General features: G+C 36.9%; 1 protein-coding gene across 1 annotated transcript; it reads right to left on the bottom strand.

Annotated features, from left to right (window-relative positions):
- Positions 1-2,404: 2,404 nt before the first annotated feature.
- On the bottom strand, positions 2,405-10,082 carry LOC109041239 (thioredoxin-related transmembrane protein 2 homolog). The gene is made up of 5 exons (XM_019057504.2): positions 9,694-10,082; positions 8,784-8,964; positions 7,506-7,692; positions 6,229-6,424; positions 2,405-4,789 (listed from the first exon to the last, which is right to left on the bottom strand). The coding sequence occupies exons 1-5, from the start codon at positions 9,847-9,849 to the stop codon at positions 4,673-4,675; spliced, it is 837 nt and encodes a 278-aa protein (XP_018913049.1). The 5' UTR covers positions 9,850-10,082; the 3' UTR covers positions 2,405-4,672.
- Positions 10,083-15,885: the final 5,803 nt, after the last annotated feature.

Raw genomic sequence — 15,885 nt, 5'->3', positions numbered from 1 at the left:
GAAATCATCGAAATCGACCGTTGACGGTTACTGGGTAAATAATTTTAATTGAATGATAAAATGATGTTTCAAATAAAAATTTCCCACCACACTATATTCTTAATGACTTTTTCCTTACTCTGAATTTGCAACCGTCAACGGTCGATTTCGATGATTTCGCTCGCCGCGAAGCGCGCCTTTTCGCCTCGGGGGTTGGGCCGCGTAGCGGCCAGGGGGCGGACCCCTTGGTGTGTGATAAAAATAAAGAAAACTTGTAAACACGCATTGCGGCGTACCATACGGGCTACGGTACGAAGCGGGATTCGAACCCGCAATCGATGGAACGGTAGATGAACACTCTACCACTCGGCCACGGTACTGTTGATAAGGCTGACCGGTCTGCAGCGCTGATAGGAAACGTGCTTCGTGCAGCTTGCCGGCGCTCAGTTGACTCGCCGGAACTCCGCGCGGAAACGTGCAAAAATCGTAACTTTAAAAATCGATATCTCGAGAACGGTTGGGAGGTGGCGGCTAAAAAAAAATACGTCAACCTTAGATTTGTCTCTTCTTCATGTACAAGCAAAATGAACCCAATCCCAGGATGTCACTTCGTAGACTCCCCTTGTGAGTGACCAAAGAGAGAACAAGAGCAATTCAGGAAAAAAGAACAGAAGGAATCATCAGTACTTGCGAAAAAATTGCTTTTACAGGAGTGCAAAATTTTATGGACCACATCATATCGCTGTAACTCATCTCCTAATCGAATACATTTCTTAAAATTATAATTCATAATCCTATTTTGCCTTAAAAGTCAGAAAAGTTTCTCACGTTTATTCAAGAAATTCCAACTCTAAATTTCTGCGGTCACTTTGTGTAAATTTTAAAACCTGCAAATCTTATTCAAGGCCTTGCGGTGTTTGTCAAACGGCACTTGGCAAAATTCATAGAACAGCTGAGGGCCTCAAGAGTGAATTTTGTGAGTTAAATGAAAGCATGAAAGCTTCCCATGATCATAGTTCGTCATCAATACATTTCAGAGTTTTGCCGATCCAAATTAAGAGGCACCTTGAAGTCTAAGTTTTGATCAACATAAACCGCAATCAGAGTATTGGAGGTCATTTATTTAAAACTCTGTTAGCAATTAATGTTGATCAAAAAGCAGCGGCGACTGTTAATTTTGATTGGCAATGCTCAATTGTCTCATGGATGGTCCATTTTCATCGTGGAAACCAAGCTTAAAAGTTTTCTTGTGCAGGACCAAATTGAGCTTCCTGAACCTGAATGACTATACAAAACACCTGTCCATCCAATAACATTCAAAATTTCCTGCAGATGCATTTGTCTCCTCAACAAAAGAGAAGAATACTTAAACTGACGATAGTACTGCTAAAATTAATTGAAAACTTACAAACTTAGTAACATTACAACACAGTATGTACATTTTTGTGGATAGGTGCAATTAAACTAAAGGAGAGGAAGAACAAATCACTCTGATTAAAGAGAAATCAACAATTCTTTATAAATTAATTTCAACTTAAAACAAACAAGAGGACCTGTCAAAGGAAGGAGAACTCTTCATGAAAGAGCACGACCGACTACTAAATTTGTTCATAAATTGTAAAAAAATTCCTACCACGAGTTTTACAGCTTGGACAATTGAAGTTAAGAGATTTCGTGACTTTAATGAGTTGGGCACGTATATCAACGTTGCTTCTTCGTTCTTTCGCAAATAATGAAAAAAGAAAATAAAGAAGCATGATTACAGCACACAGTTGAGCTCTGTTCTCTGTATAACTCTATGCTTTCCGCAACTCATATGGAAATAGAGATACCCCTTTCAGAGGAACGAAATGAGGCAGATTAATTCAGTTGTCCCAGTTAATATTTCTCTGGCTATTAATTTTGATCCATACCGGTTTAAACAGTTTGTAGATTCTCATTGTAATCAATATTTAAATATTGCACCGGAATTGGCCAATCTTGCTCATTTCATAGGTTCTCACACATAGGGCTTTCACTGTACATATTGCGTAAAGAAGATAAACATTCATCAAAATAAAATAGTGCTGGATCATCATTAATGAGGTGATGGAGAAGGATGCAGTAGGTACACGTGGTAGGAATTTACCTACAAAGAGAGGGCATTTTTATAAAAATCCCCCAACTGAAGCTTTGAAGTAGCTTTCACTTAGAAATGAAATATACTATATTCTTACAATCTAAAAATCATTATATGAATATTGGTTAAAGGAAATCATAAAAGCGGTGCAATTTTCACCATTTTGGGAACAAAAAATTCCTTAAACATGGAAGGGAAGTAGCAAAAATGCATTGTCAAGAAATAAATTGACATCTTAACATGGAAGAATACAATTATAAAACGAAAAATAAAGAACATTAATTGGTGGGCTGTTCAACATGGCAATTATCTTCAATACAACTAAATTGAATATGTATGTGGAGTGATCAGAAGTTCCAAAAATTGCCCTACAACTTTATTGAAATAAATATTTTGTAAATAGATGTGATTAAGTTGTTCCGCCGTGTTTGGAAAAGCAGAAAACCTCAGAAATTCAACAATGCAAAGATATTTGTGCTAGCTTCATTAATTTGTTTACAGTGCTCATTTTAAGTTGCACATTTTTGCAGTGATCTGCAATAAAATATACAGATATTTCAGAATGTAGGTTTCCTTATTTTTTCCCCTAAAAACTATCAAGGGGAAACAAATTTCGAAAATAAAGGTTGTCTCATGCTACATACACGCCCTCTCTGTTACTGCGCAAAGTTCAATTGTTAATAATAACTGTCTCTTAATGTTAGCAATAGCCCCATAGAGAAACATATGTATCTCTATGAGAAAATTTGAGGGCGCCTCAAAGTAAGAAGGCACATGAAAGCTTACAACCTTTTACAATTTGCCTACTCAGCATTTGCTACTTATCAGAATTTTTATTCAAAAATGCTCTAAGATTAGCAATGATCGAAACTTATGAATGCATTCTCCTCCAACGACAAACAATAATACTTTAAAGAAAATGCAATACCTAAAAAGTTTTACAAAGTATCCCCTTAACTCAGACACATACAGTAAATATTTCTTCAAAATTGGGATTGATACTGAATACAATATAATGTAAAAATCATGGCTAAATGCTTCCACTAAAGTTACCAAAGACAAAAAATTATTTGCATCATTCATATAATTTCATTTCAAAGTCTCAACAAATAATTATTATTATTAGATTATGAACTTTGCAGGTTTTGCAAGGTGAATTATACGCATGAGAGTAGTGGCACGCAGAGAAATCTTATATCTCACTTGCACTTACCTGGTTGCCCTTCGAATCCACAGGAGCAACAAAAACAGACAAGATGAGGTAAGCTGCGACTTGCCTTGTCTTGCCTGTTCTTGTCTCACTAATAAGCTCAAAGGGTATCCTCAAGGGCAGACAAATGTGCGATTGAGTAATATGATTTCTTTACAGATCTACAGTAAAATAATTTGGCAAGACAAACTATTTCATGGCCAGTGGGCTGGATATTAGTGGGTAGTCAAACCAACAAACAAATAAAATAAAATTCACAATCTATCAGTGATTGAAGCATAGAAAAAAAGGACTGACATTAGAGGAGAGAGCAGCAATAAAAAACTTTTTACCTCTAAAATTCGACTAGAAATTGGTAATTAGTGGCTTTTAACTAAAACTACGAAGTGCTTAATGGGGGCACATGAAAATTGGGACAGCTCTATAAATTTCACAAACTAAGTGCGTGTTTCAATAAAAATGTTGGATCTTCAAAAGAAGATAGGCAGTCAGCGGTAGACATGGGAATGCAGGGTTGTCGCAAGGGTGAACTGTCACAGACACAGTGACACTAAAAATGAATTTGGCTCCCTCTAACCCCCCCGCCACTCCCTCCCGGCCGATGGAAGTGAAGCAATTATCTCTGTCCCCTTTACCAAATTCTAAGAGGGTTCTGAATCAGGGTGTCTACTAAAACAGGTTAGCCAGACATCAGTAATTTTACAGTACTTTTTCAGTACATTCCCAAGGAATTCAGTACCTCTTCAGCGGAAAAATTCAGTGCTTTTTCAGTACATTCCGCCAATTGACAAAATTCGACAAATTTTAAAGATTTAAGTTTCTCGCTAAAATTACAACAGAAACGACAAAAAAATGATAAAATTCCAGACCTTTTAACGGAATTTCCGCACTTTTACAGTACTTCCGGACCGCCTTTAAAAAATCAGTACTATTTCAGGACTTGTAGACACCCTGTGAATATACTTTCCAAATTATACTAAAAAACTAGGAAATAAATTCCATGAGTAGGCATGCACTTTCACTCCAGTTACCAGTTTTTCCAACATTCGCCATTTTGATAATAACTTGAAAAAGGTAAATCTCATGATATGTAGAGTGTGAGTAGGCACTTCCATCTATCTCTTTCTTTTCTTCCTTCCTTTCTAAGCATGCAAAGACGCCGAAAAAAAATAAGCAGGGAAACCTGAACATGTATAACTGTTTCAGGAGAGAAGAGGGATTTTCCATGGGTATATTTGATTCATTTTTCCCAGTAGAGAGAGAGGGGGAGGTGTGGGGAATTTCAGCAACGTATACAATTTCGTACTACTTGGGCCTCCACATTAGGTACAGGCCCTTGCGACAGGCCTGAAGGAATGACATACTTAATCTTTTTTGTTTTTGGAGTCAGATGTAGTACCGGCTTTCACTTTCTTCGTACTCAAAACTTTCTTGCATTCTTCATACAAGTTGTTTAAATCATAAGACGCCTTCACATTGTCCTAAAATAAACACACACAAAAAAAGGATGATTAATTATTTTTGAAGATACAAAACATCACCAAAATGACACAGAGGGCCTAAAAATTCTGAGCAACACAAATGGTGCTTTTAAATCAAACCTCCACACTGAGCAAGTTTGATGTGCTAGCAGTCCCCAGAGCCTAAGATACCTAAAAGAGATACCTAAGTAAGCAAAAAATTAGCTTTTTCTGAGTCTGCTAATTCAAATATCCTCCTTATCAGAAAACCTAGGTTCATTCAGTTTCATCACATGCAAAACTAATTTTGAGATGTTTTATGATTGAAGAAGCATACAAAATGACAAAAACTGGATATCAGAAAAGGAATAGTTGTTCGTTGAATAATTAGTAGGTTAGATGTGCACTGATTCTGTTTTTTCCCGAAATAAGAGGTTTCAATCCACTGACTCTGATACAGACTCCAAACGTTAATATTTCTACAATGAGTCGATTTTGGAGATTTTCAGCATGTTACAGGTGTTTTTCAAACTTAAACTTTCATGAAGATTCATATCATGAGGTTCTTTTAGTCTTAGCCTGTCAATTAATTTCACATGAGAAAAGAGCAAGGTGTGACCTCTGAATCTTGACTTGATTCAATGCTTTTAGTATATGCAATGGTCCCACCCAAAAAAAAACTAAAATTGTTTGATTAGACATCGTTCATTTGGATATTCTTTTCTACAGTGGCATTGTCAAGCAGCACAGCCACTGACTCGACCAGTTTTCTTTTTTGCAAAAACTGAGAGAGAAAGAAAGCCGACCTCATACATCCAGGAAAATGGGCAATTCAATTTAAATTGATTCATATTATTAAGCCAGGCCTTGACTTCACAGGCAGTTTTCAGAAGATTCGCTATGGGTAGCGTTGAATTACACGGGAGAAAATATGGCGATTTTCCCCGTTACCATCTTCACAGGCAGAGATTCTCACTATCTTGCGACATGAACACAATTAGCAGTCAAACAAGTTATTTAGAATTTAGATAGTAGACAGGGTAAAATTAAATCAGCAGTATATTTGACCAAACATAAACAAGAACAGGCAATCAATTAAACAACAAAATGATACATGATTTGTGTCTGCTTCTTCTTTTCCTCCCAGTGGCTTCTGAAAAGGTAATGAATATTGAGTAAGTCAATATTTGTCACCACTATATCGATGGGGCTCTTAGCAGGGGAATTCTGGGGCGACAAGACCCTAAAAATTATGGGAGAATTAATCCCAAAGTCAATGAGGAATGAAATATATCAGGATGAAAACATTTTAAGGAGACTCTTGGTCAACTAAGTAAGTTACTAGTAGAGTTTAATCTACAGAGAGAATATTGAGATTTAAAAGGAAGTAAAAAAAGTAGAGCTTCTACGATAAAATATAAATGAATTGAAAAACCATACAAAAGCTAGAATACACTTACTTCAGTGAAAAAGAATTTCTGAATTTTTCCTTTCGTGTCATATGCAGGCCGCCTAATGACTTCTTTCCCTTCTTTGAATAATATCAAAGTTGGCAACTGCGTACTAAGTGATGAATCATTGATGTTAAATTTCTTTGCAGCATCCGGATATCGGCCGATGTCAATTTTGCCAAACTTCAAATTTTCCAAACAATACCTGAAAAGGTTTCCCAGAGATTACTTCAATCAGTCAGGCAGGAGGAGAAGGAAAAAATGAATAAATTTTGGTTTGTTGCATGTTGAGAGTATTATCTATGCTAACAGCTGAAGTGTCCTGGTTGTTCAAAACTAATGATGTCAAAAAAAAAAAACGAAAACAAAAAACGGACAGGTAATGTTGGATTTTCTTCTGTATACTTTTAAGCCTGCTAAGTGAAGGAGACTTTTCCTGACAAAGAGAATCTACGTAACTGTACAGTCAGTCGCAAAATAAAAGTCATAATTTTGACATTCCGAAATTTTCATTGTTGTTGTATCTTTTTGAGGAGTAAATGAAAGGAAATTTTTTTTGAAATAATTTTTTGGTTCCATTCCAATTCCTAGTCTTAGCATTCATAAATTTTCTTTGAGTAAGAAAACGTTGGAGAATTGGACCTTCAAGCAAAAATTGTTGTTAAGAATGTGAATGTGTGTATTATTTGTATCATGAGAATGGTGAATTTAGAATGGAAAATTAGACCTGGGTAATTTGGATGCGGTTGGTACTCATTAAAATAAAGTTTCATACCCAAAATTATAATGATGCTTCCCTGAAAAGTATGGGAAAGATATTAGACAAAAATCTATGTCACCTACCAAAAAAACATTGAAAAATGACATACAAGATACGCTACAAATTGTACTGAAAGAAATAACTAAAAAAAGAGAAGCTGAGGTAAGTACTCCTCTGGACTCTACAGCAGCAATGCAATATTCTTTTGCATTACTTGTGAACAGCTTTAGGCTGTCTATGAGAAAAATTGATTTGATTGCTGGCTGCAGAGATTTGCCCTCAACTTGGCTGTCTGAGCAGCTGGCATGAATTTATGCGTACAAATAAATGAGTGCGTAAGAAGTAAAATATTCTCTCTACTCTCACAATTAATCTTTCATTGCTTCATTGATTCATAAGACTCCCTTGAATGGAAAAAATATAGTTCCATTTTCCTTTTGAATTTCCAAATTTTCACCTTGTATAAGCGAATACCAACTTTTTTTGTTTCGAGGAGAATGTCTAAGTAAAAATAACTGATACTTACTGCGATGATAACTGAGCAAATATCGGCGCAAAATTAACACAAGAAGGATTCCATGCAGTGTAGAAGCAAATTAACCACGTAACTTGTTTGTCTCTTTCCAATTCTTCCTCTAAATTGTGCAATGCACGGAAATAATTCACATAGTCAGGCCCAGAGTAAGTTGGTTCAGGCAAGAAGACTGCAACCACTAAAAATGATAAAAGAGAGAAAAAACAATAAGATGTCCTGAGAAATGAAAAATGTATAATTTGAGCTCAAATCAATTAAACTTACATAAGTACCCAATCCAAGTCTAAGTATATTCATCTGTTGTTTGATGTCACTAATAATCTGCAAATGACCTAGTATTAGATGCTTAGTGGGAAGAGTGAAACTTTGCGTCACTTGTCAACTTGCATATCATGTAATCTGCGTCTTCCCTATCCTGAGCATTTATGACCTGCTCATAGGCAAAGCGTGGAGTTTAAATGGTCCATTCATTAGAGGGGTGAAAACCAATGTGAGCCATTCCCATTTCTTTAAAATATACTCCAGGTAGGTATACTTTGAACAATGTTAACCCAAAAACGCATTCCTGTTTTGAGCCCTTTCAGACAAAGAAATCTTCAGACAGTTCCCCGAGTCATCGAACTCTTACTATACATAGTCATGTTATAAGATTTAACTTCAATTCTAAATAAAAACTTAGTTGTCCTCATGTCTCTGGGAGTAACTCAAAGTAACTGGGCAACTCTTTTGAGGGACTAAAATTCTGTTGTCGACTATCCAAATTCTACGATAAGCATGAAAGACTACCCGTTGACAAGACAAGTTAGGGAGATTCTGAACACTTTGATAACTTGAGAGAAAGGTTGAATATGGCATAGATCAGTCGGGCTGGAGATTTTTTAGGGTCTGACACAATTGCCTTTACAGATGTTTGGATTTGGCTACAGATTTATTGAGCAATATGTAGAAAAATTCACTATTAATCATATTTATTCACCATTTATGTCATATTACTGCTCCTTTGACATAAGCACATAGCTCCATTCCCATATAATGACGGCGTAAGTCCGCAACCACATATCTCATTTGCGGTGCTTGAAAATCTCCCCTCCTAAAAAAATAAAGTATGACAGGAAATCTGCGACGTTGTAAACCAAGATAAGTGATTGCAGACCTACACCGTCGATAATTCCCTTGTGGCATGTAGTTATACAAGCGACAGAGCTCATCTCAGAATCCAGTTACACCTTTATATTGGAGGAGCGACCATATATGACCAAAATTACTTACAAATGAAAAGAACAACAAACAGTATGCCCAGTCGAAAATCTGCATAAAACCAAAGAACCGTGTTCACTGCTTTTGTGTACATAAAACTCAGGGATAAGTAGTTTATCATGGACACACTACCAGCCCTACGTGTACGTATCATTACGACTATCGCCAAGAAAAGCAGAATTTCTCCCTCTTTCTGAAAAAGAAGAACGACCATGTATTAGAGAAATGGAGTGACTGGTAAATTTAAAAATCGAAAGTAAGCTGATATATTATTACTTACCTATTTAACTACTATTTTTCAAATTTCTTTCGCCGTTGCACATAAGTGTGCAAAGAGGGTCACAAATTCAACTCCTTGCACAAAGTTTCTTGGAGCAAAGATTGATTGCAATCTTATCCTTAAACATTTTTCACATCCCGTGAAAGTTTACAGACAACGTTTAAAAAAACTTTCAATAGCAACAGGTTTTTCTGGTTTCTCTCAGTTCTTGCATAGAAAAAGGAAAAAAATAAAAAGGCAAATCCTTTATCATCATACATGAGGGAAAGGCAAAATACATCTTTCATCTTCGAGACAATCCAAGAACTTCATACTCGGTATCGGCAGTTTTAAAGAAGAACGGTTTTAACCAATTTATAATTTACCAGCTTCTTCAGTCCTAATGAAGTTCAATCCAAATTAAACTTAGCGACTATTTGGATGTTTTATTTTAGATATCAATAACAGAAAGATAGTGTCTAACAGAGATCCTTTTCAAGTTCAAACCTTATTGCTTCAGACCAAGTGCCTCATGAATAGGCTAAAAGTAGAGTTACTGGCATGATTGCGTGGACCCCAATTTACCTGGACAACATTAATAGCAATTAAACATCAAGTCCAAAATGATCTCGGGATATTTTTAGTCTAATTGAACCAACTTACCGAATCCAGTTCGCATCTTGAATCAGAATGAGGGAAAGTGAAGTTGCAGATCAAAGGAAATTTCTTGGCACAAATGTAAGATAAACTGAGTATAATATTTACCCAATAATAGGGTTTAAGAAGGGTTTTCAAGTCTTTTAAGATATCTTTAAACATTTTGAGGAATTTTGTTTCAGAGCAAACACATCACAATTACAGGATGCTGTGAAAGTAGAGCACGTCACTTTGGAGACTAGAAAATGGGCGTTCGAATATATTATGTATCCTACTTGCTTATTATAACGTTTTAATTCCCGAATAATGTGAATTAAATGATTCACTAGAAAAGAAAATACTTCAGACTACTTTAACTGCCCGATTTTCATATCGGCTGAGAGGTGATAATAACTGATTACAGTGCTGCCGTTCTCGCTCAGCCCAAGATTCCGTGATTCGGAACTATTTTATTCCGATTATTTTCAAATATTCCGGGAAAAAGTTCCGAGATCGGCCAGGAATTAATTCCGATTCCTGACGCGGGATTTTCAAATGGTTTACCCGTTTTATAAGACGGCCACCCCTTAAAATCACTGTCAGGGCGTCATGAATATTAAATGAACAGTTCTCAACTGGTTTGGACGTAATTATGACGCCCTGACAGTGATTTTAAGGGGCGGCTGTCCTATAAAACAGTTAAATCGTTTGAAAAGCCCGCATTAAGGAATGGGAATTAATTGCAATTAATAATTAATTAATTGACATATAATTGACCATCTCCCCGGAATGAAAACTCTGCTTATTTTATTTTTATATAAATTGAAGATTACCTAAACATTAGAGATGTAAAAATAACACATTTAAATGGATCAGCCCATTTACTTGAAGCTTTTCTTTTTTAGGAACATATAGGTTTTCCCAGCAGAAAAATATTTGCTGCTTAATAAATTTTCAGAGCACTTTTTTTTTTTCATTTATGCTACATCAACTTTTGAAATTTTTAGCTTTGAACTTGTTTTCTTCAGAGTCATTGCAATGCATGTGTAGTGTGTTGTATAGAAGCTCGACTGACACTTCCGTTTAGGAAAGGAATTTTTTGGTTTTAATGCATAAATTGGCTTTAATTTTCTAATAATTTATTTTCTTACTTGAAAATAACAAACAAATATAGAAAAAGGACAAGGAGAAAAATAAGTACGGCTTGGACAAAAATAGACAAGAAATCGCACTGATAGTTAACTATTTACTTAAAAAAACTACTTAGTAACAAGCACCAAAACATGATGTGAACAGTTGTTCAGTTCATTTCATTATTTTCATATTTTGATTTTCTTTCTTGAGGTTATAGGTTTGGTAGAAAACCGCGGGAAGATGGATACGACACTCGAGAAAATTCTAGAAAACAGAATCCCCATTTCCAGAATGATCATTGCGAGAAAATGTCCAGATTAATCTCAATACCTCCGATGAAAATATTAAAAATTCCTACAAAAATGGCCTAAATTCCGGGAAAAATCCGAAAAAAGGCAAAAATTTCGGGAAAAATCCGAAAAAAGGCAAAAATTCCGGGTAAAATCCGAAAAAACGCAAAAATTCCGGGATATTCCGAGAATTACAAAGATTCCGGGAAAAATTCCGAGAAACTTCAAAAGTTCCGAAATTCGGAATTAATTCCGGGAAACGGCAGCACTGACTGATTAGGATATTTAAAATTTTGAGGTTAGGTATGAATGAAAATGTAAACAATAAGACGGAGCCGCGCCTCTATTGGTTGAAGATATTGCGGGAAAACCGGGAAGACTTTGAAATTTAAGAAGGTAGCAAGATTTTGGGATTTTCACCTATTTTGATTCTAAAAACTCGTGACTAATTAATTGATTTGATTTATTGGGTTTTCCTACAATTTTCAAGTGTGAGTGAAAATAATTGTAATAATTGCTAAAACCATTTAATTAAAACAATTTTTCACTTACATTGTGAGTTTCAAATACTCGGGCGTTTTTCCTTTTCAATTTTAATCCTAATAGGACTACTGAAGAAAATTTTTGAACGATCACCCACGAAAATTTTCAAAATACAGACATTTTTTCAACCACTGTGGATTATTTCAACCCGAGAAAGTAATTATCACCTCAGAGGCACTTTGAGAGAGAATGTTTTTCGCGCTTTTCGATTAGGTATAACTTCCGCTGCCACTTCGCCAGCAAGCAGTGTTCTTAGCGCCTTCAACATTACAGGTATACTTCATATTTTACATCAATGCGCATTAACTATTATTGTCCTCGTAATAAGGTAAAACCGGAGCAGAGAGTCGAGAATAATATCGCAGTCCTAGTTTTGCGGCGAATTTAGCGTCGCGCGAGCAGCGGAAGGGAACGTGTTCGAGTTATCTTCGCAGAGTACGCGCCTTCAATTCTGCTAGCTGCAATATGCCTACACCCGTGGTCAAATAGTTATCTCATTACGCCTGCCGATATTGAATTCAAATATGGACGGTTGCGCGTGTAAAAGAGTGTATTTAATTCCGATTGAAACCTTAAACACCACCACTCATATTATATATCGACGTTTTTTTTTGTTTTTTTTTTTTTTTTTAAAAAAAAAACTTAAATACAGTTTTTTTGAAGAGTGTCCGAGAATTTTCCAAATAATTTCAAAGAAAACCACGAACAATTTCGACGCGATAGTTTCGTTCTTCTTTTTTCACGTTCTTTTCACAACGAAAATTTAAACGTCCTCCGAGTTTTCGAGTCGTTGCAATAAAGATAATTCAGATGTGTCAATTATCCATACTTCCTCTGCCGAAGATGCACGATGTTTGAAGGTGTAGTTGGTAATAAGTACGTTCAACATCTCAAGGATTCAAAGTTAGACATGTTACGGTAATCCGTCTAAGTGTCAGGTAACAATTCCTCATAACTAAAAGTTCTCTTTTGAACAATTTCAATAGACATAAACTACAATTGGACCGCGTTAAACAGAAAGGAACCAAGCCACATCAGCTATTGCCAAATCTAATCGGGCAATTTAATTTTTTACATGTACACGGTTGTGCGGATTTTTGTGCAAATTTCTATGAATTTTCTCCAAAATACAAAGCAAATTCCTTAACATTTTTAAACACTGGGAAAAAAAACGCATTGGATCTAGAGTCCAGACTCTTAAAAGCATCGACAAGAAAAAGTACTCTTGATTCAATCAGAATTTAGCTTAAATTAAGAACCACGCCTCTTAATTTAAGCGGATTTCGTTTTGATTCGAGCAAAAATCCGATTGAATCAAAGAGTATTTTTTGTTGTCAATGTTTTCAAGAGTCTGGAATCTAGATCCAATGTGTTTTTTTTTTTTTCCAGTGAAGGAATCCGCACAAACGCTCTCTCGTAAAAAAATCAAATTCCCATGTTAAATTTGGCAATAGCTGATGTGGGTTGGTTCCTTTCTGTTGAACGCGGTCCAATTACTGCCAGCACATCCACTTCCATCTTGAAAGAATCGTGTCCTGCCAGCTTGTTTTTATTCCACCGGTCGTTCTCTACCTCAATTTTAGTTGATTAACATGTTAAAAAAGTTAAAAATGTTTGAAGCCGCATCCAAATTAAAGAAGGGTGGAATTTCATGCACGTGCTCGTGCTGATTCTTTTTCCGTTTGACAACTTTGTAGTGAGGGCTTTGAGTCAACATAAGCATAGCAGGTAGCTATGAACAATCTGTGGGGTTGTTTCGTTACCCTTCATGAAATGACGAAGACCTAATGAGTACAGCCTGGCGGCAGCCAGCCGGCCAGAGCGAAATGCGCACTGGCGCCTGCAAACCTAACAGGGATACTTCACGCATTGCGCAATGCGTGAAGTATCCCTGTTAGGTTTGCAGGCGCCAATGCGCATTCCGCCGTGGGCTGGCTAAGCATATATGGTCACGGCACACAGTGGATCGAGTCAATTCGAGAGGTTGGACATGAATATTTTTCACTAAAATTGCAAATTTCCACGTTTATTTCGTCAAATTTTAAACTTTGAGGGGTGTTCCTGGAGGAAAATGTCATGAGGAAACCGACCGAACCTTTTTATGAACCTCAAAGTTTTGTATAAACGGAGTTAAGAGCTTTCAAAGTTTCCAAATTTTGTCCGACCTTTCCCATTGACTCGATCCACTGTGCGGCATAGGTGGATCCTGACAACTTGAACTGGGAGGGGGGCGTGAGGGGGGCTCTAAGGCCCCTCCTCCAGAAAACTTTTGAGTTTTTGAAGCTTTTAATTTGCATTTTGAGTAGAATAATATATCCGTGAAGTTAGCACCCCGACTTTTAAAATTTTAAATTTTCTCTTTTGCTCATCATTGCTCATCATTTGCTCACCTCGAAAATCGCCTTCATTTTTTTTGCTCAGGCATGCATCCCCCAAAAATCGAACTTAAACTTTCAGCTAAGTCATTGACCTTACCACCCCCACTTTGTCCGATTGACCTGAAAATGGTCTCAAACGACGCAGAATCATTTGCTCACCTTTGCTCAGCCCTTAGATTTCGTTGCTCACCTCCCCCTTCCACCCAAAATGAAAGGCGGCATTTTGGGGGACATCAAAGGCAGCACCCCCACTTTGTCCGATTTAGCTGAAATTGGTGTCAAACGACGCAGAATCATTTGCTCACGTCAGCTCAGTCCTTAGTTTCCGTTGCTCACCCCCCACTTCCCCTACGAATCGAATGGCAGCATTTTGGCGCACATCAAAGGGAGCGCACCGACTATGTTCGCGACCACCATTCGTTTTCGGGAGGAGGTAGGATTCGGGCAACAAAAACTAAAGGGCTGAGCAAAGGTGATCAAATGATTCTGCGTCGTTTGAGACCATTTTCAGGTCAATCGGACAAAGTGGGGGTGCTAAGGTCAATGACCTATCTGAAAGTTCAAGTTCGATTTTTGGGGGAAACATGCATGAGCAAAAAAAATGGAAGCGATTTTCGAGGTGAGCAAATGATGAGCAATGATGAGCAAAAGAGAAAATTTAAAATTTTAAAAGTCGGGGTGCTAACTTCACAGACATTGGTTTCACAGGTAGTATGAGCAGGGAGTCAAAACGCCTTCAATTTTTTGAACGCAATACGGACATCCGTCGAGGTTGTATAGTTGTATCAAGGCGCCGTAGCAAACGCGTCCCATTGTTTATCGATACAGACGAATATAAGTTGAGAGAGGAAAGTCATAATGCCTTCAATTTTATGCATACATATTTTTGGGCAAAATGAGAGACGACGTTTCTCCATTTGCGACGTTGCAGACTTCCTTAGAAATTTTATTTTTCTTTCGAGAAGCTGGTCAACATAAAATTTAAAGTCTCCATGCTTTTTCGCATTCGATAGCGGAAGATTTGGTTCAAAATTTAAAGTCGTAAATTTGGTTTGTTTCTCATGGAAGAGATGAAATAAGAACGGAAATTTTGAAACTCCGCAATGGAGATACTTGGTTTCGCATGTCCGTGAAATTAGCACCCCGACTTATAAAATTTTAAATTTTCTCTTTTGCTCATCTCGGAAATCGCCTTCATTTTTTTTGCTCAGGCATGTATCATCCAAAAATCGAACGTCAACTTTTAGAGAGGTTATTGACCTTAGCACCCCCACTTGATTCGATTGACTTGAAAATGGTGTCAAAGGTGAGCAAATGATCCTGCGTCGTTTGACATCAATTTCAGCTCAATTGGACAATGGGGGGGGGGGGGGGAAACTGCCTTTGATGTCCTCCAAAATGCCGCCTTTCATTTTGGGGGGGGGGGGGGACGGAGGGGTGAGCAACAAAAACTTACGGCTGAGCAAAGGAGATCAAATGAGTCTGCGTCGTTTGAGACCATTTTCAGGTCAATCGGACAAAGTGGGGGTGCTAAGGTCAATGACCTCTCTGAAAGTTCAAGTTCGATTTTTGGGGGATACATGCCTGAGCAAAAAAAATGGAGGCGATTTTCGAGGTGAGCAAATGATGAGCAATGATGAGCAAATGAGAAAATTTAAAATTTTAAAAGTCGGGGTGCTAACTTCATAGACATTTGAATAATTACCAAATGTACTCAGTACTTTCTTCGACATCAAGCAGAAATCCGCTTTCATTCAGCTATACCTATTTCACTCTTGATTCAAAATAAAATCTTCTTGACGGCATTCTCAAGAATGATGTTTCTACCTAAATTGAGTCACTTTTTCTCCAATGACATTCAAAGATTATGCTAC

This window comes from Bemisia tabaci, chromosome 1 (assembly GCF_918797505.1).
Source record: "Bemisia tabaci chromosome 1, PGI_BMITA_v3".
NCBI classification, from domain to species: Eukaryota; Metazoa; Arthropoda; class Insecta; order Hemiptera; family Aleyrodidae; genus Bemisia; species Bemisia tabaci.
The sequence above is the reverse complement of the archived record's forward strand: the minus strand, read 5'-3'. Positions and strand labels throughout refer to the sequence as shown.

What these genes read in the sequence shown, in the direction of transcription:
- LOC109041239 (XM_019057504.2), bottom strand. Translation starts at nt 9,849, where the DNA reads ATGTTTAAAGATATCTTAAAAGACTTGAAAACCCTTCTTAAACCCTAT. An exon ending in CAAGATGCGAACTGGATTCG is followed by an intron (nt 8,965 to 9,693) that starts GTAAGTTGGTTC and finishes CTTCTTTTTCAG; the next exon opens with AAAGAGGGAGAAATTCTGCT. An exon ending in GTTTGTTGTTCTTTTCATTT is followed by an intron (nt 7,693 to 8,783) that starts GTAAGTAATTTT and finishes TATCATTTTTAG; the next exon opens with TGGTTGCAGTCTTCTTGCCT.